Genomic DNA, 23463 nt, shown 5'->3' with positions numbered 1-23463 from the left:
ATGAGGGCTCTTTATCCCAGGTATGAATCTAGCTGATGACCAATAATTGCCCACATCGCATGAAGGGTCATTATGATGTTTGATTAATTCCTGTTTTTGAAGTGGGAATTTTCTCTAAATGGGACTGACACAACGTCAGCTTTGAGCATTCTGAATGGTTTGGATACGGGTAACTTTCCATATTCTAACAGAGTCCTTCTTGTCCTCTTTTGCTTTAAATAGGACTTGGGACTTGGCAGGTGGCTCCCATTTCAGAATAGAGGTTTGAAAAATGGGTCTCCAGAGGGACCAGCTAGTTGGCCAGTGGAAAGACCTGGTCTTGTAGGGGAAGGAAAGGTAACTTTTCACTTCAAAAGTGACCTACAGTAGAATTATTGGGGGAGGGGTAGTCTGTGGATTGCTTTTGCCTCACCTTGGGGTAGGAGTGAGCCTAAACATGGATTCCTCTGCCTTACAGTCTGGATTTGCTCACTAAAGGTTGACAGGACAGCAAACTCTTTCTCACATATCCATGCTCTATGGTTTCTTTGTTAATGCCAGAGGCATAGAGAACTGAGCAAGAAAAATAGCTTGCTTCTGGGAAACTTCATTCATGAGTCTTCATGAGGGCTCACCTTAACGGGTACCTATGAGGCATTTGCTTCTAGTTTGTTCTACTTGGTTCTAAGTGGCTCTGCTCTGCCACCCCTTCTCCCACCATGCTGGACTAATGCCTCTGAAAACTGTGAGCCAAAATAAGCCATTTCTCCCTTTAGCCCGCCCTCAGGTACTTGGAGTGTATACAAAAGGGTTTTTGTTTATATTTTAACATTTAAAATGATTTTTTTTTAGCAGTTCTATTCAAGATGTGGAGTCGAAAGGCATCATTGGTTTTAAGTGGTAAAGTGAGCTTCATGGAGAAGGGAGGTATTGAAAACGAAATGAGAATAGTTAATGCTAAAGCACCTAGATGAGAGACAAGACACATAATAGACAAAGCCGGTCTGTGTTATGGAGTGGGGCTGCTTGGCCACTTGCACTGTCTTCAGCTCTTTCTTATGAGCTGGGTGAATTCTCTCCCATAATTCATTTCACCAGGTGCAAGCAACACATTTTATTTGGCAGACCCATCTAGCCAAAGGCAGGTTGGTTTATTCAGAACGTAATCTCCTGAAATTTATAATTTTCTCCCTTACTCACTATAACAGAATATTCAAGATGGCACATACCCAGAAAGGTAGCACGACTCTAGTCCAATAGAAAGGACTTGATTCAGCAGATCTGCAGTAGGGCTTTGCCCATAGGCAGACTTTGAAATGAGTGACCCTTTCGTAGACCAGTAAAAGCGGCTATTCAGTTGCCTGCATTACTTTAAGTTTTTAAGATACCTTTTCATTTCAGGGAAAAATTCAAAAATAAAGGCTCAGACATATTAGTAGAAAGGGACCTTTTAGTTGTAATCACTGTGTAGCACTTAATTGGGCAAATGGAATGTCTCAGTTATATCAGAGACCAGTACAGCATCTCTCAATGTCTACTTTCCCATGACTGTTTTTTCCTTCAGTTCATCTACTTCTGAATTCACATATGGGAAATATTTGATTATCAAAAGTTCATGGGTAAATTTAGTCTTCCTGGTGTGCCAACAATTTCTGAGGCAGGAAAGACTGTACTTGACCCAAGAATAGTCAGCCAAATTGGGCAAATCCATCCAAAAAGAAAACTTTTCCTGAAATTATTTGTATTTCTAAGCAAACAAATTACTTTCAGAAATGAGTCAACTCTCACAATAGTACAGATGACAGTGACAATAATGAAGGACAGACACAAAGTCCAGTCTGTGTGCAGTACATTCTATGACAAATACCACTGAAGAAGTATCTTCTACACAAGCAGGGCATGGTTAGCTTCACTTCTAAAGGATCATGAGTCTCAACTGATTTTAACAAAGACCCCATGCACTCATTATGAGGAGAGTTCTTAGAAGACAGATCGAAAAGAGGCACCCACCTGAAGGCACTCAGATACCACATTAAGCAACATCACATTGATGAGATTATGCCAAGTATTACAGCACAAGTTCTTTATTAAATCAACCCACAAAATAGGTTTTCATTAAAAAAACATTATCCCTTCTAGGTTCTACTGTCTAGGAGGGAGCAGATTTTCCTCCTCAGTACTCAAAAAGACTCCAACCTAAAAGAACCTAAGCAAAGAAAATGACAAGGAAAGCTCTGACAGCCTTTCTGGATAGCCTTCTACCTCAGTCCTCAGCCATTTCTCCTTTACCATTTCTACCTCAGCCTTCTACCTCAGTCCTTAGCCATTTCTCCTTTGGGGTCTATGTAGGGCATAGGCTGCTCCAAAGAATTCCCACACAGCCATTTGATTATGGTAGAGACAGACCATGCCATTCCAAACCTAATAAGTCTGCCTTCCCCTGGATCACTTAGAGCCAAGCCTTGTTAGAAACTGTCTCCAGATTCTATAACACACTGTTGTCCTTAAGGGCAGGATGTCCTAGAACAAGGGCCATCTCAGATTCCATTTGTCCCAGTTACAGATGCCTCGAAAGGCCCAGAGCACAGCATCTGGACAGAGCGTGCTACACAAGCTCCCCAGGCCTGGGCTTGGGTTTCTTCTTTCATTCTGTCTAAACTAGAAAGGAGTGCTATTCATTGTCCTTCTGACCAATGTGATACCACTAATACTTCTCTCTAAGCTACAGTGCCAGGCAGAGTAGCTTTTCATGAATCTGCTGTCAGTACGATATGGAAATAAGTCTTCCTTCTTTATGTGTCCTGACACTATCTACTCAATAAACAAATGTACTATAAGTAAAAGTTGACTCTGGAAAATTATTTGGTCAGCTAAAACTTTTTACTTTATTCTATTTTTCTTTGCTTTGCTTCCTTCTTCCCTCCCTCCCTCCCTCCCTCCCTCCCTCCCTCCCTCCCTCCCTCCCTCCCTATCTCTCTCTTTTCTTTTCTTCTTTTCTTTTCTTTCTTTCTTTCTTTCTTTCTTTCTTTCTTTCTTTCTTTCTTTCTTTCTTTCCTTCCTTCCCTTCCCTTCCCTCCCTTCCTTTTTCTTTCTTTTCTTCTTTCCTTCCTTCCTTCCTTTCCTTCCCGTCCCTTCCCTTTCCTTCCTTCCTTCCTCCCTTCCTTTCTTCCTTTTCTTTCTTTCAAGCAGTATCTCATGAATTCCAGACTGGCCTCGAACTCACTACATTGCCAAGAAGGATCTTGAAATCTGCATTCTCTTGCCGTTACTTTGCAAGGGCTAGGATTACAGCCATATGTAACCACATCTGCTTTTATGTGGTGATGTGGCTTGAACCTAGGGCTTCATGCATGTTAGGCTCATATTCTACCCACTGAGGTACAGCCATTGAGCAAGGCTGAGTGTTTCCAATGAAGATATTCTTAAGCTTTGTCTGTTAGTGATACCTACAGCATGCAAGTTATTGTGGCGTTTGTTATCCACATTCCCACCGACAGATAAATGGATAAAGAAAATACATCATGGGGCTGGGGATTTAGCTCAGTGGTAGAGCGCTTACCTAGGAAGCACAAGGCCCTGGGTTCGGTCCCCAGCTCCGAAAAAAAGAACAAAAAAAAAAAAAAAGAAAATACATCATCATATATGCACAAAAAGCATAAAATGATGTCATCTGCAGGGAAATTGAACTGGAGATCATCATGCTAAGTGATAGCTGGAGTCACCAAGGTAAATGTCACAATTTTTCTATATGCAGAATCAATCTTTCTCTCTTTCTCCCATTTCCTGCCCCCATGTACACACGTGAAAGCAGAAGAGAAACTATTTGGGGGAAAGGAAGGCGGACAAGGGAGGGTAATGGGGAACAAATATGAACGAAGAAGATTATTATTATGTCAGTATGAAAAGGTCATGGTAAAACCTGTTAGTTTATATGATCAATAGCATATTGTATAAGTTGGTCCACTATAAGTAGATCACTATGTAGGTCCTGTGGATTGAACTCAGGTTGTTGGACCCATCTCACCAGCCCTTACAAGCAATACTCCAAGGCTTTGACTGTTAACATTTTGGACATTAAAGCTGTAATAAGTTTTTTTTTAACATACTTTACAGATAAAGGTATTTGAAAAGCATTTTAAGTCTCTGGTATATAATAGGAGGAAAAGGTTATACTTATTTTATCGGCTTCCCACCTCGCACTAAATATGCATGTCTTTGTACATCCCCAGAGATGACCTAGTTTGTCACCTTAGAGTTCAAAGACACCATTGGTAGGGGGATGTGACTCCCAATTACCCAGCATTATACAACATCCTGAACTATTTTAAAATTCACCAAAAGGGTGAAAGAGGCTGTGAATTCTATCTGAGGTCTAATCTCAGGAGGCCCTCAAAGGCTCTTTTATAAATCATTTAGAAAGATTAAAAGAATCCTACCTTTGACCAGTCAGTCAAAGATGCATTAAACATGAAAGAGACTCTCTGGCTATGGAGTCCACTTCTCCACAAGGTGTACGGTTGGCTATTTTCCTTTCAACTTGTTTTAGTGTTTATTTTCTCACTTCATTGGTGACTGATGAAAATATAGGAAAATATAGGATGGGAAGAACCATCGACTGCACCCTAGAGTACGGGTGACAGTCAAAATCGCATATTGCCTTTTCGAATGCTAGCCATGAAATGGCTAAGATGCCGAAAGGAAAGCCACAGAGGATAAGGCAGTCACTGTGGACAATGGCAAGGGGTCCAGAGAGTCATGAAGAAAATAAAAATGCAAGGAATAAATAATAGGGAGAGAAGGCCGGCGCATGTTGTCAAATGTTCCAAAAGCTTTAGGATTCAGTAATGACATGTGGAGGTCATCATGACTGAGTCCCTATCTGGTAAGAGAAGGAAAAATTTCATCTATGTATTTTGGATTAGTTTAATACGATGTCTCTGCACATGGGACAGAAGGTATTGTCTATATAACCAGCGTGTAGAACCCAACCACCCAGGTTAGAAGGTTCTCTTCTTAGAAATCACTTAGCTGGGACAAATCTAACTGCTTTCTGCGAATGTCTCTTAAAGCAGTGTCCGAATCAATGATGTTCACAAAAATTCCCCTGTTCACAAATCTTAACAAGAAAACCTACATGTGAGTTGTAGAGGTTCTGTTTACACGGCTAACATGTACCCAGCCCCAGAAAAATTCATTCACCTGGGCATGCTACTGATTCATGATACAGAAAAGAGTACAAGATGTAAGCTGGGTTCAAAAAGCTGAACCTCTTTCCTGTGTCGTGCTGTGTGCAGAGAGGGTTAAGGTCTGCAGAGGTGAGGCAAGAATGCTTGGATTGCCTCAAACAGCACTGACGGGGTCAAACTTGGATAGGAAAAAACACCTCTCCCTGTCTGCTTGCTCATCTGTATCTAATTTCTTCTCTCCCTGTTCTATCAAGCAACCTTGACAAAAGAAAACAAAACCAAGAGTTTCATGGAATGATAGTTGAGTAAACTCCAGGTTTCTCTCCCAGTAAGATGAGTTTTGATTAAATGGGAAAGTTACTAGGAAAATGATAGAAGAGAAAAAAAAATAAACCCAGCACAAACCAATAACAACTTTAATCACACTAAGTTTCCCCAGAGGTTGTAAAATTGTTGGCGGTTTCAGAGGTACTGTACCAATGACATCATGGTTGAAAGTTAGAAATTGAGCCTCTTTGGTCTCCATTGGTACCACATATTGTTCTGGTTGAACATTAGTTGACTTTCTATTTTTACTGCGAGTGATGTCATAATTGTTTTTAGGACAGTGTCTGGCTCTGTCATCTGTGGAACTTGACACACGATCACGCTTCTGAATGTCTTTTTTTCTAAAGCTGGAAGCATGTGTGTATTTGGTGGAGAATGTGCTCATCGGCAAATATTCCACAATATTCTGAAGCATATTTTTGATTGAAAGTCTAAACCAGAAGCTAGCATGTGGCACACACCTGTAAGTGCCAGTGTGAGAGACTGAGGCGGGGGACTGTTTCAGATCAGGAGTTTGAGGCCAGAAAAAAAAAAAGTCTAAAACAGGCTTTAGGTACTGAAAAAAAGAAAAAAGAAGGTATTTGATCTATCAGTAGGCAGCAAAACGAGTAACTTTGTAATACATAGAATTACCCTAGAAATACTAATATTCCTAACAATGAGATAACATCTGAACTCTATTTAATATTTATCCCTAGAGTCTGAATGGTAACTCATAGCCAAATTAATAACAATTTCCAGGAGATGTGATTTGCCATATAATTGAGCTAAGTTCCCACTGAATAATTTATTTGAATAATTCATATGGTAATAATTTATGTAAAATCATGCAAAAAAGGTAAACAAAAAAGAAAAACAAGACAAGTCCCAGGACTTTTCTTTTCCCCATTCACTCTCTTCCTCCAAACTCCAAGCAAATGAGGGCCCAGCACAGAACAATGGCCTTAGGTAACGCATGTAATCAGCTGGGGGGGGGGGGCTTTGCAAGGCCTACCTTGCAGGCCCCACACTCCAGGACACAGAAATCACAACTGGAGTGTGTGTGTGTGTGTGTGTGTGTGTGTGTGTGTGTGTGTGTGCGCGCAGAATCCAGCTATCAGTAGTTTCAGAAACTTCTAGATACACACAGACAGTTGTGGTACAGGTGACAACAGTTGAGTTTAGCTACATCTATCATCTACTTAGAAGCTTGGGGTCCCCTCCCTTTAATTATCATCTGCTCGTCTAGCTGAGAGGTACCCTGAGATGTCTGGGGTGGAATTTTGTGGAACAGTATGCTGGCTGACTACGTGCACAGCATCATCATCATTGCTCCCGACACACTGCTGGTTTGCTCTGCAAATATTAACTGCTCCATTGACCAGGTGACTACAGTAGGTTTCTCTTCCTTTGTTTTACAGTCCTCCTCCCGCATCATAGAAGACATCACTCCCAACCCAAATGCAATTCTTTGCTTTTCTCTATATTTTTGCAAGCCTATTTTTCCTGCTTGACAAATTTACAAGTCTTTAGAGTCTGCCTTACCTCCACGATGCTTTTTAGATCTTGCACGTAGGTCCTCTCTGTCTCCAGGATTTCCTGTACAACTCTATCCACATAGAGGAGCTTGGGGCTGGTGGCCGAGTCTGCAGTGGTTTGCGGTGTGCCGTTCGTGTCCACTCTCCACGGAGCCCTGGGCTGCTTCTCACCGACTCCATCCATGTTTGGTGGCCCGGCGGGGTTGTCCTTCTGCAGCTCGCTGCTGGAAAATGGTTGCGCTGGTACCAGCTCCAGCTTTATGGCCCCAGCTTCTTTATCCTGGTGAAATAAGCCCAAGTGGCTATTTGAAACCAAAGTCATTCTGCTGCCAAAGGAACCATGGCTGTCCCTGGAGGAGGCCGAGGATGAGGTGGAGCCGAAGCTGATGGGTCGGTCACTGTCGGAAAGCTCCATAGTTTTTCGTTCTGGGCACTGAGAGGGTTCAGTTGTGGTCCTTGGATCTGGAACTCGACTTACAGCTGATGGTACTTCCAGCTGCAAACGGCGGTGCCCATCTGCTTCCGTTGCAGGAGGATAGAAAAGACAGAAGAAAGGTCAGTGATCGTCCTCTCAACAGAAGGAGGGTAAAACCCACCCCAGGCGCAGAGCATCATTACCAAGAGGCAGCAAGTTAAGTGGGAAAGGCAGACTGCGATGCTGAGGAGAGCTTCTGCTTCCTTGCATCCTCTGAGGCTGCTGGAAAGGCAGCCTCAGGCTCTTCCCCAGACCTCCTGACTTTGAATCTGCAACCTAACAGACTGCAGAGTGAGCCAGGGTGCCCAAGACGGTGAGAAGCAGGACATCCACAGCATCCTCTGTCTAAGTGTGACCACCTGCACTGACTTATATAAGCAGGTGAGTCCAGATGTACAGGCTTAAAGGCTCCTCGTCAGGACATGAAGAACAGGCAACTTTAATTAATATCACGAGTGGTTCTTAAGTGCAGAGAAAGAAGACAGTCTTACAGAATCTTGAGAAAGGTTGTTTTAGACTTAATTTCACCATTTTAAAGCAAGGGGCCTGGGTCCTGGAGACTTGGTTTAAGTGACACTGACTGACACACATTTCATTCCATCTCAGCACTGAAAATAGAGATTCGGGGCTCTTTTTTTCTAATAGCAAGGCACCCGTGCGTGCGCGTGCGCACGCGCACGCACACGCACGCACACACAACCCAAACTAAATAATACCACTGACACTCTGCAAAACAGACCCTTCACCTAAAAGCCCTTCTTAAATGAGGGTGCTTAGGCCTGCTAGCTGGTCAGCTGGTAAGGATCACCTGGTAATGGACAATCTGACTTTGATGCCCAGGATCACAAGAAAGGAGAAAGCTGACTCTGCAAGTTGTCTCACATTTCCAACTGACCCAGAAGATGCTTTCAAAATGGTCACGTGGCACCTCACTGTATCATTCTTCCTATAGTGTGCGCTCTCTCTCAAATGTAAATAAATAAATAAATAAATAAATAAATAAATAAATAAATAAATAAACGTGTCATGAGAAAACTGGCCAACCTAAGAAAAACAGACAAGGTCCTGTTGCATCTCTCAAGTGACAATATCCAAGAGCTATTGGAATAATTCCGGCAGCCCACACACCAAAGTCATAAAACAACACTTTTAAGTTAGGGACTAAATGCTAGCAACATGAAGCACATTTGGGTTGTTACCATTTGTGAGACAGCATAAGGTGAGACTATCTGCCAAACGGAGAGGTGTCAATATATGTGGTACAGAAGAATTATCCTAGGTTCAAAATGGGCTGTACCTGAACTTAGACGTTCCAAAAATCATTCTTATAAAACATGCGAGAATCCAGATTTTTTTCAGCTGTCAAGACAGGAAAAGTATTTTTGCCTCATATTAATGTGATTGCAACTTAGGATAAGGGTTTTGATTGATAATGAAACTGTCAGGTCACCTCACTAACAAAAATCCCTGTTTAGCTTAGAGGTTTTATTAGAAATGAGAGTGGCGCTGAGGAGAGTGGTTGTGGAGATTTATGCTGGAAAGGTTATAGCATGACAGATATATAAGAATAAGATCAATCTTCATTTTTGATAGGAATGTGAGCTTGTTTTGACTCTGTAGTAAAGATCAAACAGCTGGTATCAATCTTTTAAGACTATAAGTCCTTCTTGTTCCTATTTTTTTTCTAGATTATGTGTACAGAAGATATTAGTGCCAACTCACAAAGTCAAATGTTAAAATTGCGAATACAACCCGAAGGTCCTCACTTTCATTGACACCAAGGAACGATAAGAAATACCTAGGCAGTGAACACATGCAGTATGGCCGCCAGCACATGGTGTGAGTTTGCTGTGAATTTTTAAAGATTTTGAAATATGCTTTCTGCTTGCTTTGTAACAACTTTATAGCCCATAAAATATGGATTGGTTTGCAGTTAAAATGCACTTGACCCAAAAAGCTTGATCCAACTTGAGTGTGGCGAAGATCCAAGAAGTGGCCATGCATTCAGACACACTTGTTGCAGAGTACACTTGCCAAAGTTCAGAGCTGCTCTATGAAAATCTAGAATGTGATAGGCTGGGGAGATAGTGCAGTGGGTAGAAACAGTTACTGTGCCAGCATGAAGATCTGAGTTTGAATCTCTGAAGCCACATAAAGCTTGACACAGTAGTATGTGTCTATAACACTCAAGATCCTATAGTGAGATGGAAGGTAAGGGTCTCTGTAAATTTGCAGGCCACCTAACTTGGCCTGTGCAGGTTCAAACACACACACACACACACACACACACACACACACAGAGAGAGAGAGAGAGAGAGAGAGAGAGAGAGAGAGAGAGACAGACAGACAGACAGACAGACAGACAGACAGACACATACCAAACTCACACACACATTCACAGAAATATACACAGTCAAACACACATACATACACTCAAACATGCACACACAGGCACATATGCATATACTCAAATATACATTCATACACATACTCATGCACACACTCAAACATACACACAGGTGCATGCACATTCACACACATACACATACTTAAACACACATATTTACACACATACACACATTTTAACCGGACACCACACATTCATACTCATTTACACTCATACACATTCACTACAGTCAAACACACTCAGAAACACATACACAGGGACAGACATATACATACTCAAACACATACCACACACACACATTCACACTCATTCACACTATACATTCACATACACTCACACACACACACATACATCACATACACATTCACGCACACTCAAACACACAGGCAACACACATATGCATACTTAAACATATAAACCACACTCACATTCACACACTAACACATAATACAGTCACACATACAAACAGACACATGTACACACACACACACACACACACACACACACACACACACACTCCTATACTTACAAACTGTAGATGCAGTCAGATTTCTTTCAATGGTATCTATCATAATTGTGACCCTGATATTGATCCCACTGTAGGGAATGGCTACTCTCTTTGAGAAATTAAGGTCCCAAAGGTCCAATGAGTCTATGAGTCTATATAAATTGGCTATGTTCAACACCAAAGGTCAGGACATCTGGAAAGTTCTAGGTAAAAAAATTGACCCCTCTAGATGAGAAGGGGTGATTTTCAGGGCCAGTCCCCACTTACTAACTAGGCAAGAATCATTTTCTCCCTGGTCTTGAAACCAGTCTTTAACATAGTCATAGGACACGTACCACTATGTTAACAGGATGAATGATGAATGAATACAACAGAGAACCCTATTTCTTTCTTATCATTTCCCTTGTTGACTATCACTCTGAGAGATGAGCAGAGATAAAGTTGATTCTGGAGTCTAAGTTGTGCCACTATGGATGGGAGCACCTTTGAGACATTTTCAAAGGTAGGAAAAGGTGGTAAGTGACAATGAGGCTGACATATATCTGCTCCTCGGTCATTCTTAAACAGACACATGAATGGGTCCTGGTCTAAGGATGCTCCTAAACCAGACCACCGAAGCCCCTGGCACCAGCCTATTGTGTAATTGCTAGTGAGATACCTTACACAACAGAATCCTGCAGATATCTATAGTATTCAGCCAAGCTTACTTGGTTAAGTATCTTCCAAAGCTCCCAAAGACAGAAATAATTTAAAATCAGCCCAAATAATAGCATGTGATTTGAGGCTGTACTTGTTAATGAGCAGCATCTTTTATGTTGACTATGGCTCAGAAGGTAATTATAGTTTTTCTCATTTAAGGCAAAATCCCTCATAAGAACTGTCTCGTCTTGCTCTCACCTCCCTCAAAATAATCAACAATCTCTTTTGTCTGGATTCTTCTTTCTATTGTAAATCTTCAATGATTTAAGATTTATAAAATTCTGCTGCTCAACATAGCCACTAGCTCTGTGGGACCACTGAGCACTGGAGATGGGGTAGTCCAGAATTTTTTTTTTTTTTTTTTTGGAACTGGGGACCGAACCCAGGGCCTTGCGCTTGCTTCCTAGGCAAGCGCTCTACCACTGAGCTAAATCCCCAACCCCCGGTAGTCCAGAATTGAGGTGAGCAGAACATATTGAATGTATGTTGGATTTAAACATCAATATGAAAAAAATTATCAAATTCTTCATTAATAATTTTGATCATCTGTTGAAATGGTATTTTAGAATAGTGAGATACTTTTAATAATCTTATTAAACTTTTACCGGTGTCGTTTTGCCTTTGTAAATGTCACTACTAGCAAATTTTAAACCCTATGAATAGCCTGTGCATATTTTTATCAAACAAAGTTTATGTTGAAATCATCTAGATAACTGCATTAATATGTAAGATTTAGGAGTTGGAGAGGAGGCTCAGTGGTTAGAAGTACATACTGCTCTTGCAGAAGACCTGAATTTGGTTCCCCTCACCCACATTGGATAACTCACAGCCAGGGGTAACTGTGGGGTTTGTTTGCTGTGTATTGTAATGCTAAGTGTGGGCCCCCAGGACCTGGTTGCCCCAGAGAGGAGAGAGTCCAAACTGTGCTATGTGACCTTGCCTCCAAAATATTTTTGATTGGTAAATAAAGATGCCAAGAGCCAATAGTTGGGCAGAAAAGACACAAGGGTTGAGGGTTACTGGGCTTATGGGGTTGGAGAAGAACCATAAAAGAATGACAAAGGGAAGGGGAGGGGGGGAGGGAAGAGGGAGGGAGAGAGATATGAAGAAGAGGAAGAGGAAGAGGAAGAAGAAGAGAAAGAGGAGGAAGAGGAGGAAGAGGAAGAGGAGGAAGAGGAAGAAGAGGAGGAGGAGGAAGAGGAGGAGGAGGAGGAAAGAATGAGTTAGGTGAGTCAAGGAAGCATGGCCCTGAGGGTTGGCTGATTGTAGTTGAGTACCTCAGATGAGAAACATAGTAAGTAATAACTTGGGGTTATAGATAGGAAAAAGATTTTAATGGCAAAACAGGCAGATCTCTGTTCTGCTCTTGTGCTCTTAAGCCTTATTGTAAGTAATAAAGTTGTGCATCTTTTGTTCAAGAACTGAATGATCAAAGACAGGGTAGAACCCCTGGATCTGGATTCAACATTTCTACAGCATATAACTTCAGCTCTGGCAGATCCAATGTCCTCTTCTGGGCACTGTAGGCATCTGCACACATGTGCACATAACCTCACACAGACACACATACACATAACTTAAAATTATACTGATTCAAAGATTTACATTTATATGCGTATCCATGGCTCAGATAACAGTGAATGGGATGATGGGAACCTTTTCTTTATGACTGTATTCATGCATGTAAAATATTGTTAGGAGTAAGGAGAAAGAGAGGGAGCGAAAACTTCTGAACCCAGTGGAGTGGCTGATTTTCCATGGCAAACTGAACCAGGTGGAATCTCTGCTTTGAATGAAAGAGTAACATGTGTACACCACTCTGCTTTCTTTCCTGGAGCTTCATTCTCTTCCCAAATCGCAAACTGAGGACTAGTATTAGACAGGTTTGGAGAACTTGACTCATGGGCATCCAGTTGATCTTTTGGCCATTACTACTGTGAAATAAACCAGTTTTACCCACACGGTCATGGCCAGGCATCTTCTGGTGAGCTTGTAGTAGTTGTGGGAGAAGCATCTGTAAGGGTCCTGGAGGCTTGCTAACTCTGGATGTAAGCACAATGACTCTAGTGCCTCCAGCATGGTGAGCAGGAAGGGAACTGGAGCTTCCAAACCACCATAGGAAGAAGCTCACTTCCTAGAGCTGCCATGCTGGGGGCAGCAGCAGTGAGACACGCTGGGAAGTCCAGGGGTGTTCGGAAGCCCTCGCTGCTCCAGTCCCAGCTTCTGGAGTGAATGAGAAGCCCATGCATTCCCACCATGTCCAGTGAACAACCCCACAGAACCCAAGTCAGGAAAGCACTTGGCAAAGTGTCTCCTGAGTTTTCAGCTCAAGGAACCCTGAGAGTTATAAACGACTATCGCTGTTTCTAACTCCCGAGGTTTGGGAGTGATTTGGTTTATAGTAGAGATTACCTAAGTAGATTCACCTGCTGTAATAAAAACTATACGTCAAGATTGCCCATAGCCTTCCCCACAGAATCCTCGAAGTTTATGTATTTCATCATGTTTACAAGGTTTCATAAAGATAGAGTAAGAACTGAATCAACCTCAGAGAGGTTAGGTTCAACAGTGACCATAGTTGGACCATGAAACAGAGACTACAGTCTGATTTCTAGTTTGCCACAGGGATTCATAAACTATTAGGGCAAAAGGAGTTTGGAGGTGAGAAAATAGAGAACACATCCTAAGCTACTTATTTAAAGCACTTGGTATCTGTACCCAGAAGGCTTTCATTGTGTGTGTGTGTGTGTGTGTGTGTGTGTGTGTGTGTGTGTGTGTGCATATGTGGTGGGTGTGATATATGTGTTTGTTTGGTATTTGTGATATGTGAGGTATGTGTGGTATGTGTGTGTGTATGTGTGTGGATGCATGTGTGTGTGTTTGTGTGTGTGCATGTGTGTGTGAATGCATATGTGTTTGGTATTTGTGGTATGTGCAATATGTGTGTGTACATATTTATGTATGTATGAATCTATCTCCTATTATACATACAGATAAAGATCAAACAGTAGGACAAAAATTGAATCGTGGCATATTTTCTTCCAGTCAGAGCATGCGTGTGTTTGCTCTGGTTCAATGTCCTTTTAGTTGACCACAATTATTGGTTCCGTTCCCTGATAGTGAAGTAGCTGGACAGGTGGCCTTCCCTAGTCCCATACGACCTCCTCAGTGTGACTCCAACACGGAAGTAACCAGAAGGTCACTAGCTGATGCCCACATTGTCCATTCCTAACTGCAGTCAGGCACAAGTAAAAACCTCATGTTAGCAACATGCTATATGGCCAGGCAAGTTTATTGCTGACTTTGCTGTGGAAAAACGAAACAAACCACCAACCCCTATTTTTAATTTCAATGGAAAAGAAAAAAAATTCCAGTTTCACTTTGAACAGCGCTTTCTTGTTAGCATGGAACTCCTGGTCTCAAGCAGTAAGTGAACAAGCACCATACACCAGTCTTATCTGCATGGAGCACACTTCTGTCCCCAAACATTGCTGTTGTTTGCAAGGAGGCACAAAACAAAATAACATTTTCTTAAAGGAGGAGGAGGAAGGATGGAATTCCAAGGGATTGACAATAGCCCTTGGCAAATAAATCCCTCCCCAAAGTACATTAAACACTTTCTTCACGAAAAAGGAGGAAGAGAGATTGCACTTCCTAACAATAGGGGTCAGAGTAAAGAAACCTTACAGACAGCACAATGTAAAATGATTACATGTCAGGTCCTCTGTGTTCCTTAAAGGGAGAGGACGCTGGGTATTCAAAATACATGGCCAAGGAAAGATGAATGGTTTATTAATGTGACCTGAAATTTAAATTTTAGATACCAACTTACTGCCACAAAAAAGGATGTACTGTAAAATACTAACATGACTTTTCCCAAGTAGAAATGCGTTCTTTTCTTTGACTGTTTATCTAAAAATATCTCTTTTCTTCAATAACCTTTCAAATAACCTTCCAAAATCTGCCCAAGTTACTTAAGGGAATTAAAACCACAGCCCCCATCTGTATCAAATATATGAACATTTTAAATGAAAACAATTTGATTTTCATATGCAAAAATATGATAAATCTAAGCCTGTACACATTAAACACGTTGACATCACAAAGTTGAGAAAATTAGTAGGACCGTATAAAGTTAATTCCAGATAATAACATTGAATACAAGCCCAGCTGTATTTTTTTCCCTACCAATAGAACACTCAAAAACAAACTGCATCTCCATCGTTCACTTTGGTTGCCTTGTGCCTCAGGTTGAGCTGCACTGCTGCAGCTGCAAAGCATAAAGTCCGCAAGCATTCATTTTATCCCCTCCAGCTCGGCTCACCAGAACCTCAGTAAGAAAGGATATTAAAGCGTGTGTAGCATTCAATGCACGCTTGGAAGTCTCTCCTCTGAGTCGAGAACATGAGCTCTTCAGTTATTTCAAACTAACTTTAAGGGGAGATCAAAGCCAAACTAAGCCCAAACAAGCAAAAACAATTGAACACAGACTTCAGTTCAGATGCAAAGGGGTGGGAGAAGAATAATCTGGATGAATTCCATTGTCAGAAAACTTCAGGGCATGCATGGTGTTTACACCGGGACATGTGTGCCGCATACCCCAAAGCTTCTGTCCTTACAGTGTTGTAAAAAAAAGCCCCCCCTGTGAGAGTTTCTCCCCTTTCTGCAGTGGCTGCTGCTTCAGCTGCTCAGAGAGGGAAGAAACTGGGGTTAGTTCCCTGCAAACACCTCCACAAGCACCTACCTGCTCTCCACCGAGGCTGAACACGGCTGTCTTCAGCTGGTGCAGCGGCTGCACTGGGCGCTCAGTCAGGTAAGACAAGAAGCCCTTACTAGTCTGTGCACCGTCTTGCACTGAAATATTGCATGAGTCAGCTTTTATCTTTCAAACCCGACACACAAAGGCTTTACAAAAAACCTGATTCGCAACTTTCTGGCTGCCTTCCCCCCATCGTGCATAGACCACAGACTTCAGCATCACAGAGAGCCTTAAATGAAACATGACATCATTCAATTGAGAAATAGGACAATAGACACCCACTGTGGGTAAGTCGAAAACTGAACACTTCTCTGAGAGACACCCTACGGCTTCCATTCTTTTGTGCACATCAAATGCAGCCCACAGCCTGAAAGCCCTTTGGCTTTTACCTTCTGGCTCTGGCCACAGTTCTCCACAAGCCCCATATTAAAATGAGCTGGAGTTCTGGCGGTCAGATATTTTTCAAGTTCATTTCCTGATTTACAAGCCTGTTTGAAAGTGAATCATGCAACTTTAACAGAGCTTTTAAAAGGGGTGTTCAGGGCTGACTAGCACCCAGTTCAGGGTGCCCTGGATAACCTTAGTCTGCTAGCTAATATCCCATACATTTCAGTCAGCAGTTATACTGGGATACATTTGCACTAGACTTTAAACAAGAGTTTTAAAGGTTCTGCCTGTAGGCAAATGCGTAAAATCAAAATGCACAGAGTGGGTTGTTTTTTTTTTTTGGAAAAAGTTAAATTCTATTATATGTATAAATACTAAGTAATAAATACAGAATAATTTAATTCCCACACTTCAGTAAATTGGACTTATTTGAGATTTTTAAATTTCCCTAGGGCCACTTGTCTTTAAAAATGTTACCTCTCTCTCTCTCTCTCTCTCTCTCTCTCTCTCTCTCTCTCTCACACACACACACACACACACACACATATATACAATAAAGCTAAATAAAATGTTATGTGTAGCCTGAGATAAAACTCCAATGCCAGTTTATATTTATATTTATATTTATATTTATATTTATATTTATATTTATATTTATATTTATATTTATATTTATACATTTATACTCAAAACTGGATCTTGTTCATCTCATACTTAACCTAAAACGATCACACGCTTTTCAGTGCACTTTCCACTGAAAGCTGTGGTTATGAGAACCAGCACTTGAAGATCATCTCTAATACAGCAATTTCTATCGTGCCTATTAGGTGATTTGGAGCTAACGACATAATAGGATAATTTGTGTTAATGCCTGTTTCCTTTGAATGGGTCTGTGTGCATTCAGGCTTCTCCACTCCATCGATTCAGACAGCTGGAAGACATTGCAGTGGGATGCTCGCTCTCTCACATCTAACCAGACCAACTGACATCGACATCGTGAAGCCCGGATGCTAGAGATCTGGTGAGAGGAGGGCCCTCTCCCAACCCCACCTGGGGAAGCTGCCTTACTTTTCCTTGTTTGACCACCATAGTGGTCTCTTTGTCCTTATCAGTGTTTGCGAACCCACACCAGAGCCCAGATACATCCTCCTTTCCACTTCGCCAAATCCTCCTCCTTCGTACAATTAAGTTCCTATCTAAGTCTCCACAGCCACCCTCACTGTGTGTGGTTCCTCCTGGCCGAACAGCTGCTCACTACACTCAGAGTAAGCTTTGCATAGTCTCGGATTTAATCATTTTTTGTCTTCTCTCCCATTCCTGGACAGTCACAACTGAGGGAAGTAGGTGATTTTCCCATCCTGTAGATTCTAAACTCTTAGACAGATGAAATATACAGAGGTGTTTGTTGGCTCAGATGTCTGTGTGTAGACTCAGGTATCAAATTAACGACTTCCATCTTCCAAAAGAATGTTCCTGCCCTTGGATCTTCCCCTTCCCTGAACATGTTGCTGTTTTTAATATTTCTAAGAGCTGCTGTATGAGTTACAAGGAAACATTACAGTCTAGCTGCTTTGTGTGTGCCCAATAGGCAATTTGCTACATTCACCTGCTGGACAAGTGACAGATCTGAGGGAAAGTACAGGCCAGGCCACTCCTATGGGGCAGTCCTGAGCTAAGTTATCAACAACTCCTGTTTTCTGAAGACACACATGCACACGTGCATGCATGCACCGCACATACTGCACACACACACCGCCACACAGTTTGTGTCTTTCTATTTATCCCAGGATCACAATCTTTTGCAAAATGAAGTTAACAGGTTCCTAGCATATAGGGCCAGAGAATGGATAACAGCAGAGAGGAAAAGAAGAAATCGGAAAAAGTCACATCTTAAGGTTGGAGAGTCAGGGGCCTTTCACCTCTCATCTTTCACCCCTTGATCCCATTTTCTTACAGTCTAGCTGCACTCCACTCGAACAAAGGCTTTGCATTCCAGCTCCCAGTGCACTTACCAGTTAGCCAGACTGGTAACAGCTCTAGGAAGGAGATTACTATCTTGTCACTGCTTTCTGTGCACATAGCAAGAAAAGAAGGCATCCCATTGTCCTTGCCAATTCTTGCTGCTTAATTCGCTTGTGAACATTACCACCAAATGAAGAGGTAAGATTTGCTCAGCAAACTTTCTCTCCAGCCACAGTGAGCTTAGTCACATGTTAATACACATGTATCGTCCCTAGTGGATAAAGACACATTTTTGCACTTCTAGCACTGGTGCAACCAGGAAGAGGGGACTCTTCCAAGTTGTCATCTGGAATGAGGGATGGAGACTCATCACACAAAACGGACATATCTAGAGTAACTAGAACATAAGCTCACAAGAAAGGAACACTTGGGCCAGCAGGTGGTCTGAAAGTCAGCAGTGTGAGAAAGTCCTCCATCAGTAAAAATACAAAACCCTTCCTAGAGTTTGCCACAGCTTGGAATCCATCCCACTGCAAGGTGATTTATTCCTGGCCTGAATGCTCAGGATCAATAGGGTTTCAGAATGTTTTGGATTTGAAGTGTTCATATATACATTATCTATCATGGACACAGACACAATGTTTTCATTTTCATAGCATATACACCTGCGTGCATAGATTGAAATTAATTCTAGACATCATTTGTCATACTTTGGTGCAGGAGATGAAGTTTTTGTGATCTGGAATTTTCCATTTGTGACATCATGTCAACAGTCCAAATATTTCGAGATCTGCCTGTTTCTTCTGACTTCCAAGTATTTCAGAGTCAGGATTTCAGAGTAGGGTATATAACCTATGCTAGAAATTGAGACTTGAGCTGGGGAGATGGCTCTATTGGTAAAGTCTTTTACTTGCAAGTATGAGAACTGAGTTCAGTCTCTAGCGGGGATGATACGTGCACACAATCTCAGTGATATGAGATGGGAGAAGGTGGGTGGGGCCCTGTCCTTCACTGGTGAGCTGCGGGTCTGTTCCTCAAATTTTAGGCCAATAAAAGACTTTATCTCAAGCAAAAGGTAGGAAGGTGCCTGAGAAATGACACCCAGAGAGATCTTCTGGTATCCACATGTGTATGGACTCATCCAGGAACATGTGTGTGTATGTGCGCGCACACATACACACGCACACACATGCATGCACATGATAAAAAAGAGAAAGAAATATCTCAAGTCTTTCTTAGTATAGATAAAAGCTATGAGCGAAAACTAAGGCTTCCTGTAGGAAAGGATCATGGAGTTATTGTCCCTGTGCCAAGAATTAGCCTGCCCATTCTACTAAGAACTACCCTGGGGTGTTAGCAATGAGACTACAGTGGTTTTGTCAGTTATTTGGGATAACGAGAGAAAGTATGCCTGCAGTATAGCCAGCAAGGCTTCAAGGCTGGCCCCACTGAAACACTGCAAATTCTGAAGCCAGCTAACAGTGCCAAGAAGCTAGAAAAGGGATGCTCCAGAGACGCCAGGAAAGGAAAAGGGGGCTTAAGAAAGGAGTTGGTCTCAAACCATACAGGGTCAGAAAAATTTATAAAGTTGCATCATGGTTTCAGATATAAAGCAGCCGGAAGTTGCAGCAGACACTTAAAAGCATATGTCATAGTTGCTATATAAAGCATAACAGCCGAATGCTGGAGAGGTTTGCAGGGAAGAACCTTCTTTGGTTTTAGATACTACCACCATCTCCCCATTTTCTAAGACAGCCAACGAAATCAACTCTTTCTGAAGTGCGGGCTTTCACAATGCATCCCCAATTTGTGTTTAGTGTATTAGAAGTTTTTCTTCGGCACACAGGCAAAGTAGATATTTTTACGTTTTCTGAATACATCACAGAAAAAAAAATGTGACAAACATGAAAGTCAACAGCATCTCCCAAACAGCCCACATCTGCTTAGGAGTCCTTTTGAAGAGTACACCAACATTATCCTGAGGGCGAGTGGCAGTGAACTCACCCCCTGTGCATTGCAGAAACTCTGCCTACATTCTAAGCCCAGAAAATATCCCCAGGTATGAATCTGCCTTATGGTGGTTACACGGGTGTGTTTGACCACATAGTTGATCAAACAAAGGGCGACTTGGCAATTTTCTTTCCAAAGGGCTGTTTGTAAGTTGAAATGGCATCTGACTTTGTTTCTTCCTATTTTGAATTATTTGCTCTCAGTAGAAGATATGGATGTAAAGCATCTGCCTATTGGAGAAATGTGAAAGTTTTTTCTATTTGCGCTTGAGAACTAAATCCACTGAGAGAAACAGAACCACGCACATTAGTTACTTACGTCAATCAACGGAAAAGTCTAGTTCCTTCCCCCAAATTCCCATTGCACCATCTTTAAGAGCATCTCTGGAGGACTCACCTGATCCCAGCACTTGGGAGGCAGAGGCAGGTGGATGTCTGTTGAGCTCCAGGCTGGCCTGGGCTACAGAGCGAGGTCTAGTCGTGCCTTGGCTACACAGAAAAATCCTGTCTCAAAAAACAAAACTAAGCAAACATCGAGCAAACAAAATCTGCAGCACCCGCTTCTTTTCAAACACTGGGTTTTACAGCCCACCCTCCCAACTGACTTAGGATTTAGTTTCTCCCTTCCACTCCTACCATGATCCGCTATGCAGGGAATGTGGTGGCCAACTTTGCTTCTGGAATTTCAAATCTTGCTCTGTTGCAGGTGTCTGGACAAATTCTTGTCTCTGGGCTGAAGACAAGCTAAGGCGCTACCCTGCATTCTCCTTTTGTTAGGACATTGTCCTTTAGTCTCCAGAGCATTGAAATAAAGTCTTAGTTATTTCTGAACCAAGCAGTTTTCAGATAGCAAGTAAGCAAATATGTTACAAATAGCTTCTTGCTTTCAGTCATCTCTCAGGCCCATCTTTAAGGACAACACCTCTGGAGGACTCGCCCTACAAAGCACAATGGAAGAACTATCCCTGGAGAATGCAGTTGGCTTTTAGACACATCCCTCCCCACCCAGTCCCAGGAGATAACATACATCAAACCCATTCAGAGCCAGAGGCATTCCATACAATCTATCCTTCTGCAAACACTGACACAATGTACTTGAACTTGAGCAGGGGCTTGGGTGTGCAGCCGAAACCCTATAGTTTTATTTCCAAAACTCAAGTTAAAAAGAATCTGTAGAGTTTCAGAGAAGCCCCCACTTCATGCCCCTATTTGCTAGCTTCCCCCTCTCCTTGCCAACACAGCTCCCTGAGGTACACTGGAGTGAGAGGAAGACTCCATGGCCAGCTGCTTCCCAACTGTTGCATAAACCCATTGAAGGTAGCTTCAGAGACAGTTACCAGAACAGCAGAGGTGAGGGTATAAGCTTGCCGGGTGACACAGGCAAGCTGCTTGGAACAAAGTTCAGTGCAGGATCCCATTCAAGCCCTTTGCCCTTCTATCACCTCCTGGGGTGGGGGTGGGATCGAGGGTGGGGGTGGTGGGCGGGGCAGCAGAGACCTGCAACCAACCCCAAAGTACAAATGACACAGGGTAGTTGTAGTTCGATGAATGGCCTACAAGCAAATGAATTAATGTCATGGGGCACTACCTGCTTTCTAGGACTGGAGAGGGATGGTTGGAGGATGTGTTCATTTCATTCTGACCATGAAAACAATCCCACTCAGGCAAAATGTATACCTGGCCAGAAACATAATGTACCCCAGAAAAGTGGACCTTCCTCCTGAGAGAGTAAAGTGTGTGAGAGTTTGTTTTCAACTAACGAAGGTAATGAGGACCGTAGGTCGAAGCCTGTGATTGCAGCAATCGGAATTACCCGTGCGTTACCCTGATGATGGCAGAGTAGAGTACATAGCAACGGCTTGAGAACCCCTTCTCTTGACTTTAACAGCCTTGTCCCTCGCTGGCCTTCACTTAGAGGCAGCCACTAAGCCCTACGTTTCACACTGGAGGCTGCTCCTGGACACCCGTTTCCCCTTCCTGGAAGCTCTTGACAAGCAGGACGGGACAAGCCTCAAATCCGTAATGACAAGTGTAATGAGCAGCAGAGAGCCAGCTGTGGAGCCTGCCGCAGATAGAACGCAGATAGAACAGATCGTGACTGTACACACGATCTATCTGCTCTGTTTTTCTAGCTCATCTCTCTCTCATGTTCTCAAGCTGTCCTTCATTTAATATTGAAAGAGAGAGACAAGATTTACTCTGGACAATAAAATCCAGTTCTCTTTGGCTGCCTTGGAGCATGTTTCCCATTGCAGCCTCACGGAGGAAACCCGACTGGTCGGGTTCATCTTTCATCTTATTCTTAACGACTTGGGATCCACGCTGAGACTCAAACCTGCTGAAAGTCTCAGGGAGCCCTAGTGCTTGCCTAATCCCAGTTCCCACAGGGGCACATGAAGTAACTTGTTTACAGTAACAGAACAAAGGACGGGAGAGAGAGATCTCTGTTCCAACACAGGTCCATCTTAATTAGGTCCCAAAACAAGTGTAGCTAAATGTATGGTGGTTCATCTTAAATAAAACCCCATCAGATGTGTGCAAAGACAAGAAGAGAAAAAGAAGGGGTGGGGGAGACCACACAGAAGCATTAACCTTTGGCTGTGGAAGCAGCCAACTCTTATCTCTCCCTTGTTATCTCTGCTTTTGTTGTTGTTGTTCTTGTTAATGACTATGGTTTGGGGCGTGACAATAATACAAAAGGGACAAAGTCAATTCACACAATAGCAAACTTTATGTGCTGAACACAGTTGCATGCCAGCCCTAGCTTTCCATGACCCTGTTCAGTCCCTAGGGCTGGACACGTGTCCTTCCCTTCTGTTGTCCAGACAGGTTTGACTAATTGGAAGAAGAGAGGGGAACAGGAGCATCTCCTCCGCCTGTCTGTGGATCTAGAGTCTGAGGCTCAACCATGACTGCATCTGAGCAGTTCCTCGCTGGGGCTCTCTTTACCTGATGCTATTCTCTGGTTCCTCTAAGGTTCCAGTGGGTTGTTTGCATCTCTGGTTAGGTTCCCTTAGCCACTCCTACTTCTTTAAGAAGAAAATTGCCATTAAACCCTTCCTGCAAGCCAGGGGTGTGAGTCCAGTGTCTTGCAGTTGCTGGCCTGACATACTGATTCTGGAATCTTTGGTCTGAAAGGCCAAAGGCAGACTGTGCTCATGGGCTTCTTCAGAATATCATCCTTGGGTTTTTACTCTGAGGTCTAATGCCAAATGGTAGTGTTTCTTACTTATGACTTGCTTGAGTCT

General features: G+C 42.6%; 1 protein-coding gene across 10 annotated transcripts in view; it reads right to left on the bottom strand.

Annotated features, from left to right (window-relative positions):
* Positions 1 to 23463, bottom strand: part of Plekhg1 (pleckstrin homology and RhoGEF domain containing G1) — a 229705-nt gene that overhangs the window by 79564 nt on the left and 126678 nt on the right. For 5 of the 10 annotated variants that reach the window (XR_010057385.1, XM_063273325.1, XM_063273299.1 and 2 more), the window contains one exon: positions 7017 to 7525. Coding sequence is in view for 9 of the 10 variants with exons in the window: in XM_063273325.1 (XP_063129395.1) it covers positions 7017 to 7424 (408 nt within the window). In the remaining variant the exon portion in view is untranslated. Of the gene's footprint in view, positions 1 to 7016; positions 7529 to 15842; positions 16863 to 20851; positions 21642 to 23463 lie in introns of those variants that run through there. The other 5 variants (XM_063273307.1, XM_063273321.1, XM_063273318.1 and 2 more) reach the window with 4 other exon arrangements.

Source organism: Rattus norvegicus, chromosome 1, assembly GCF_036323735.1.
Source record: "Rattus norvegicus strain BN/NHsdMcwi chromosome 1, GRCr8, whole genome shotgun sequence".
NCBI classification, from domain to species: Eukaryota; Metazoa; Chordata; class Mammalia; order Rodentia; family Muridae; genus Rattus; species Rattus norvegicus.
The sequence above is the reverse complement of the archived record's forward strand: the minus strand, read 5'-3'. Positions and strand labels throughout refer to the sequence as shown.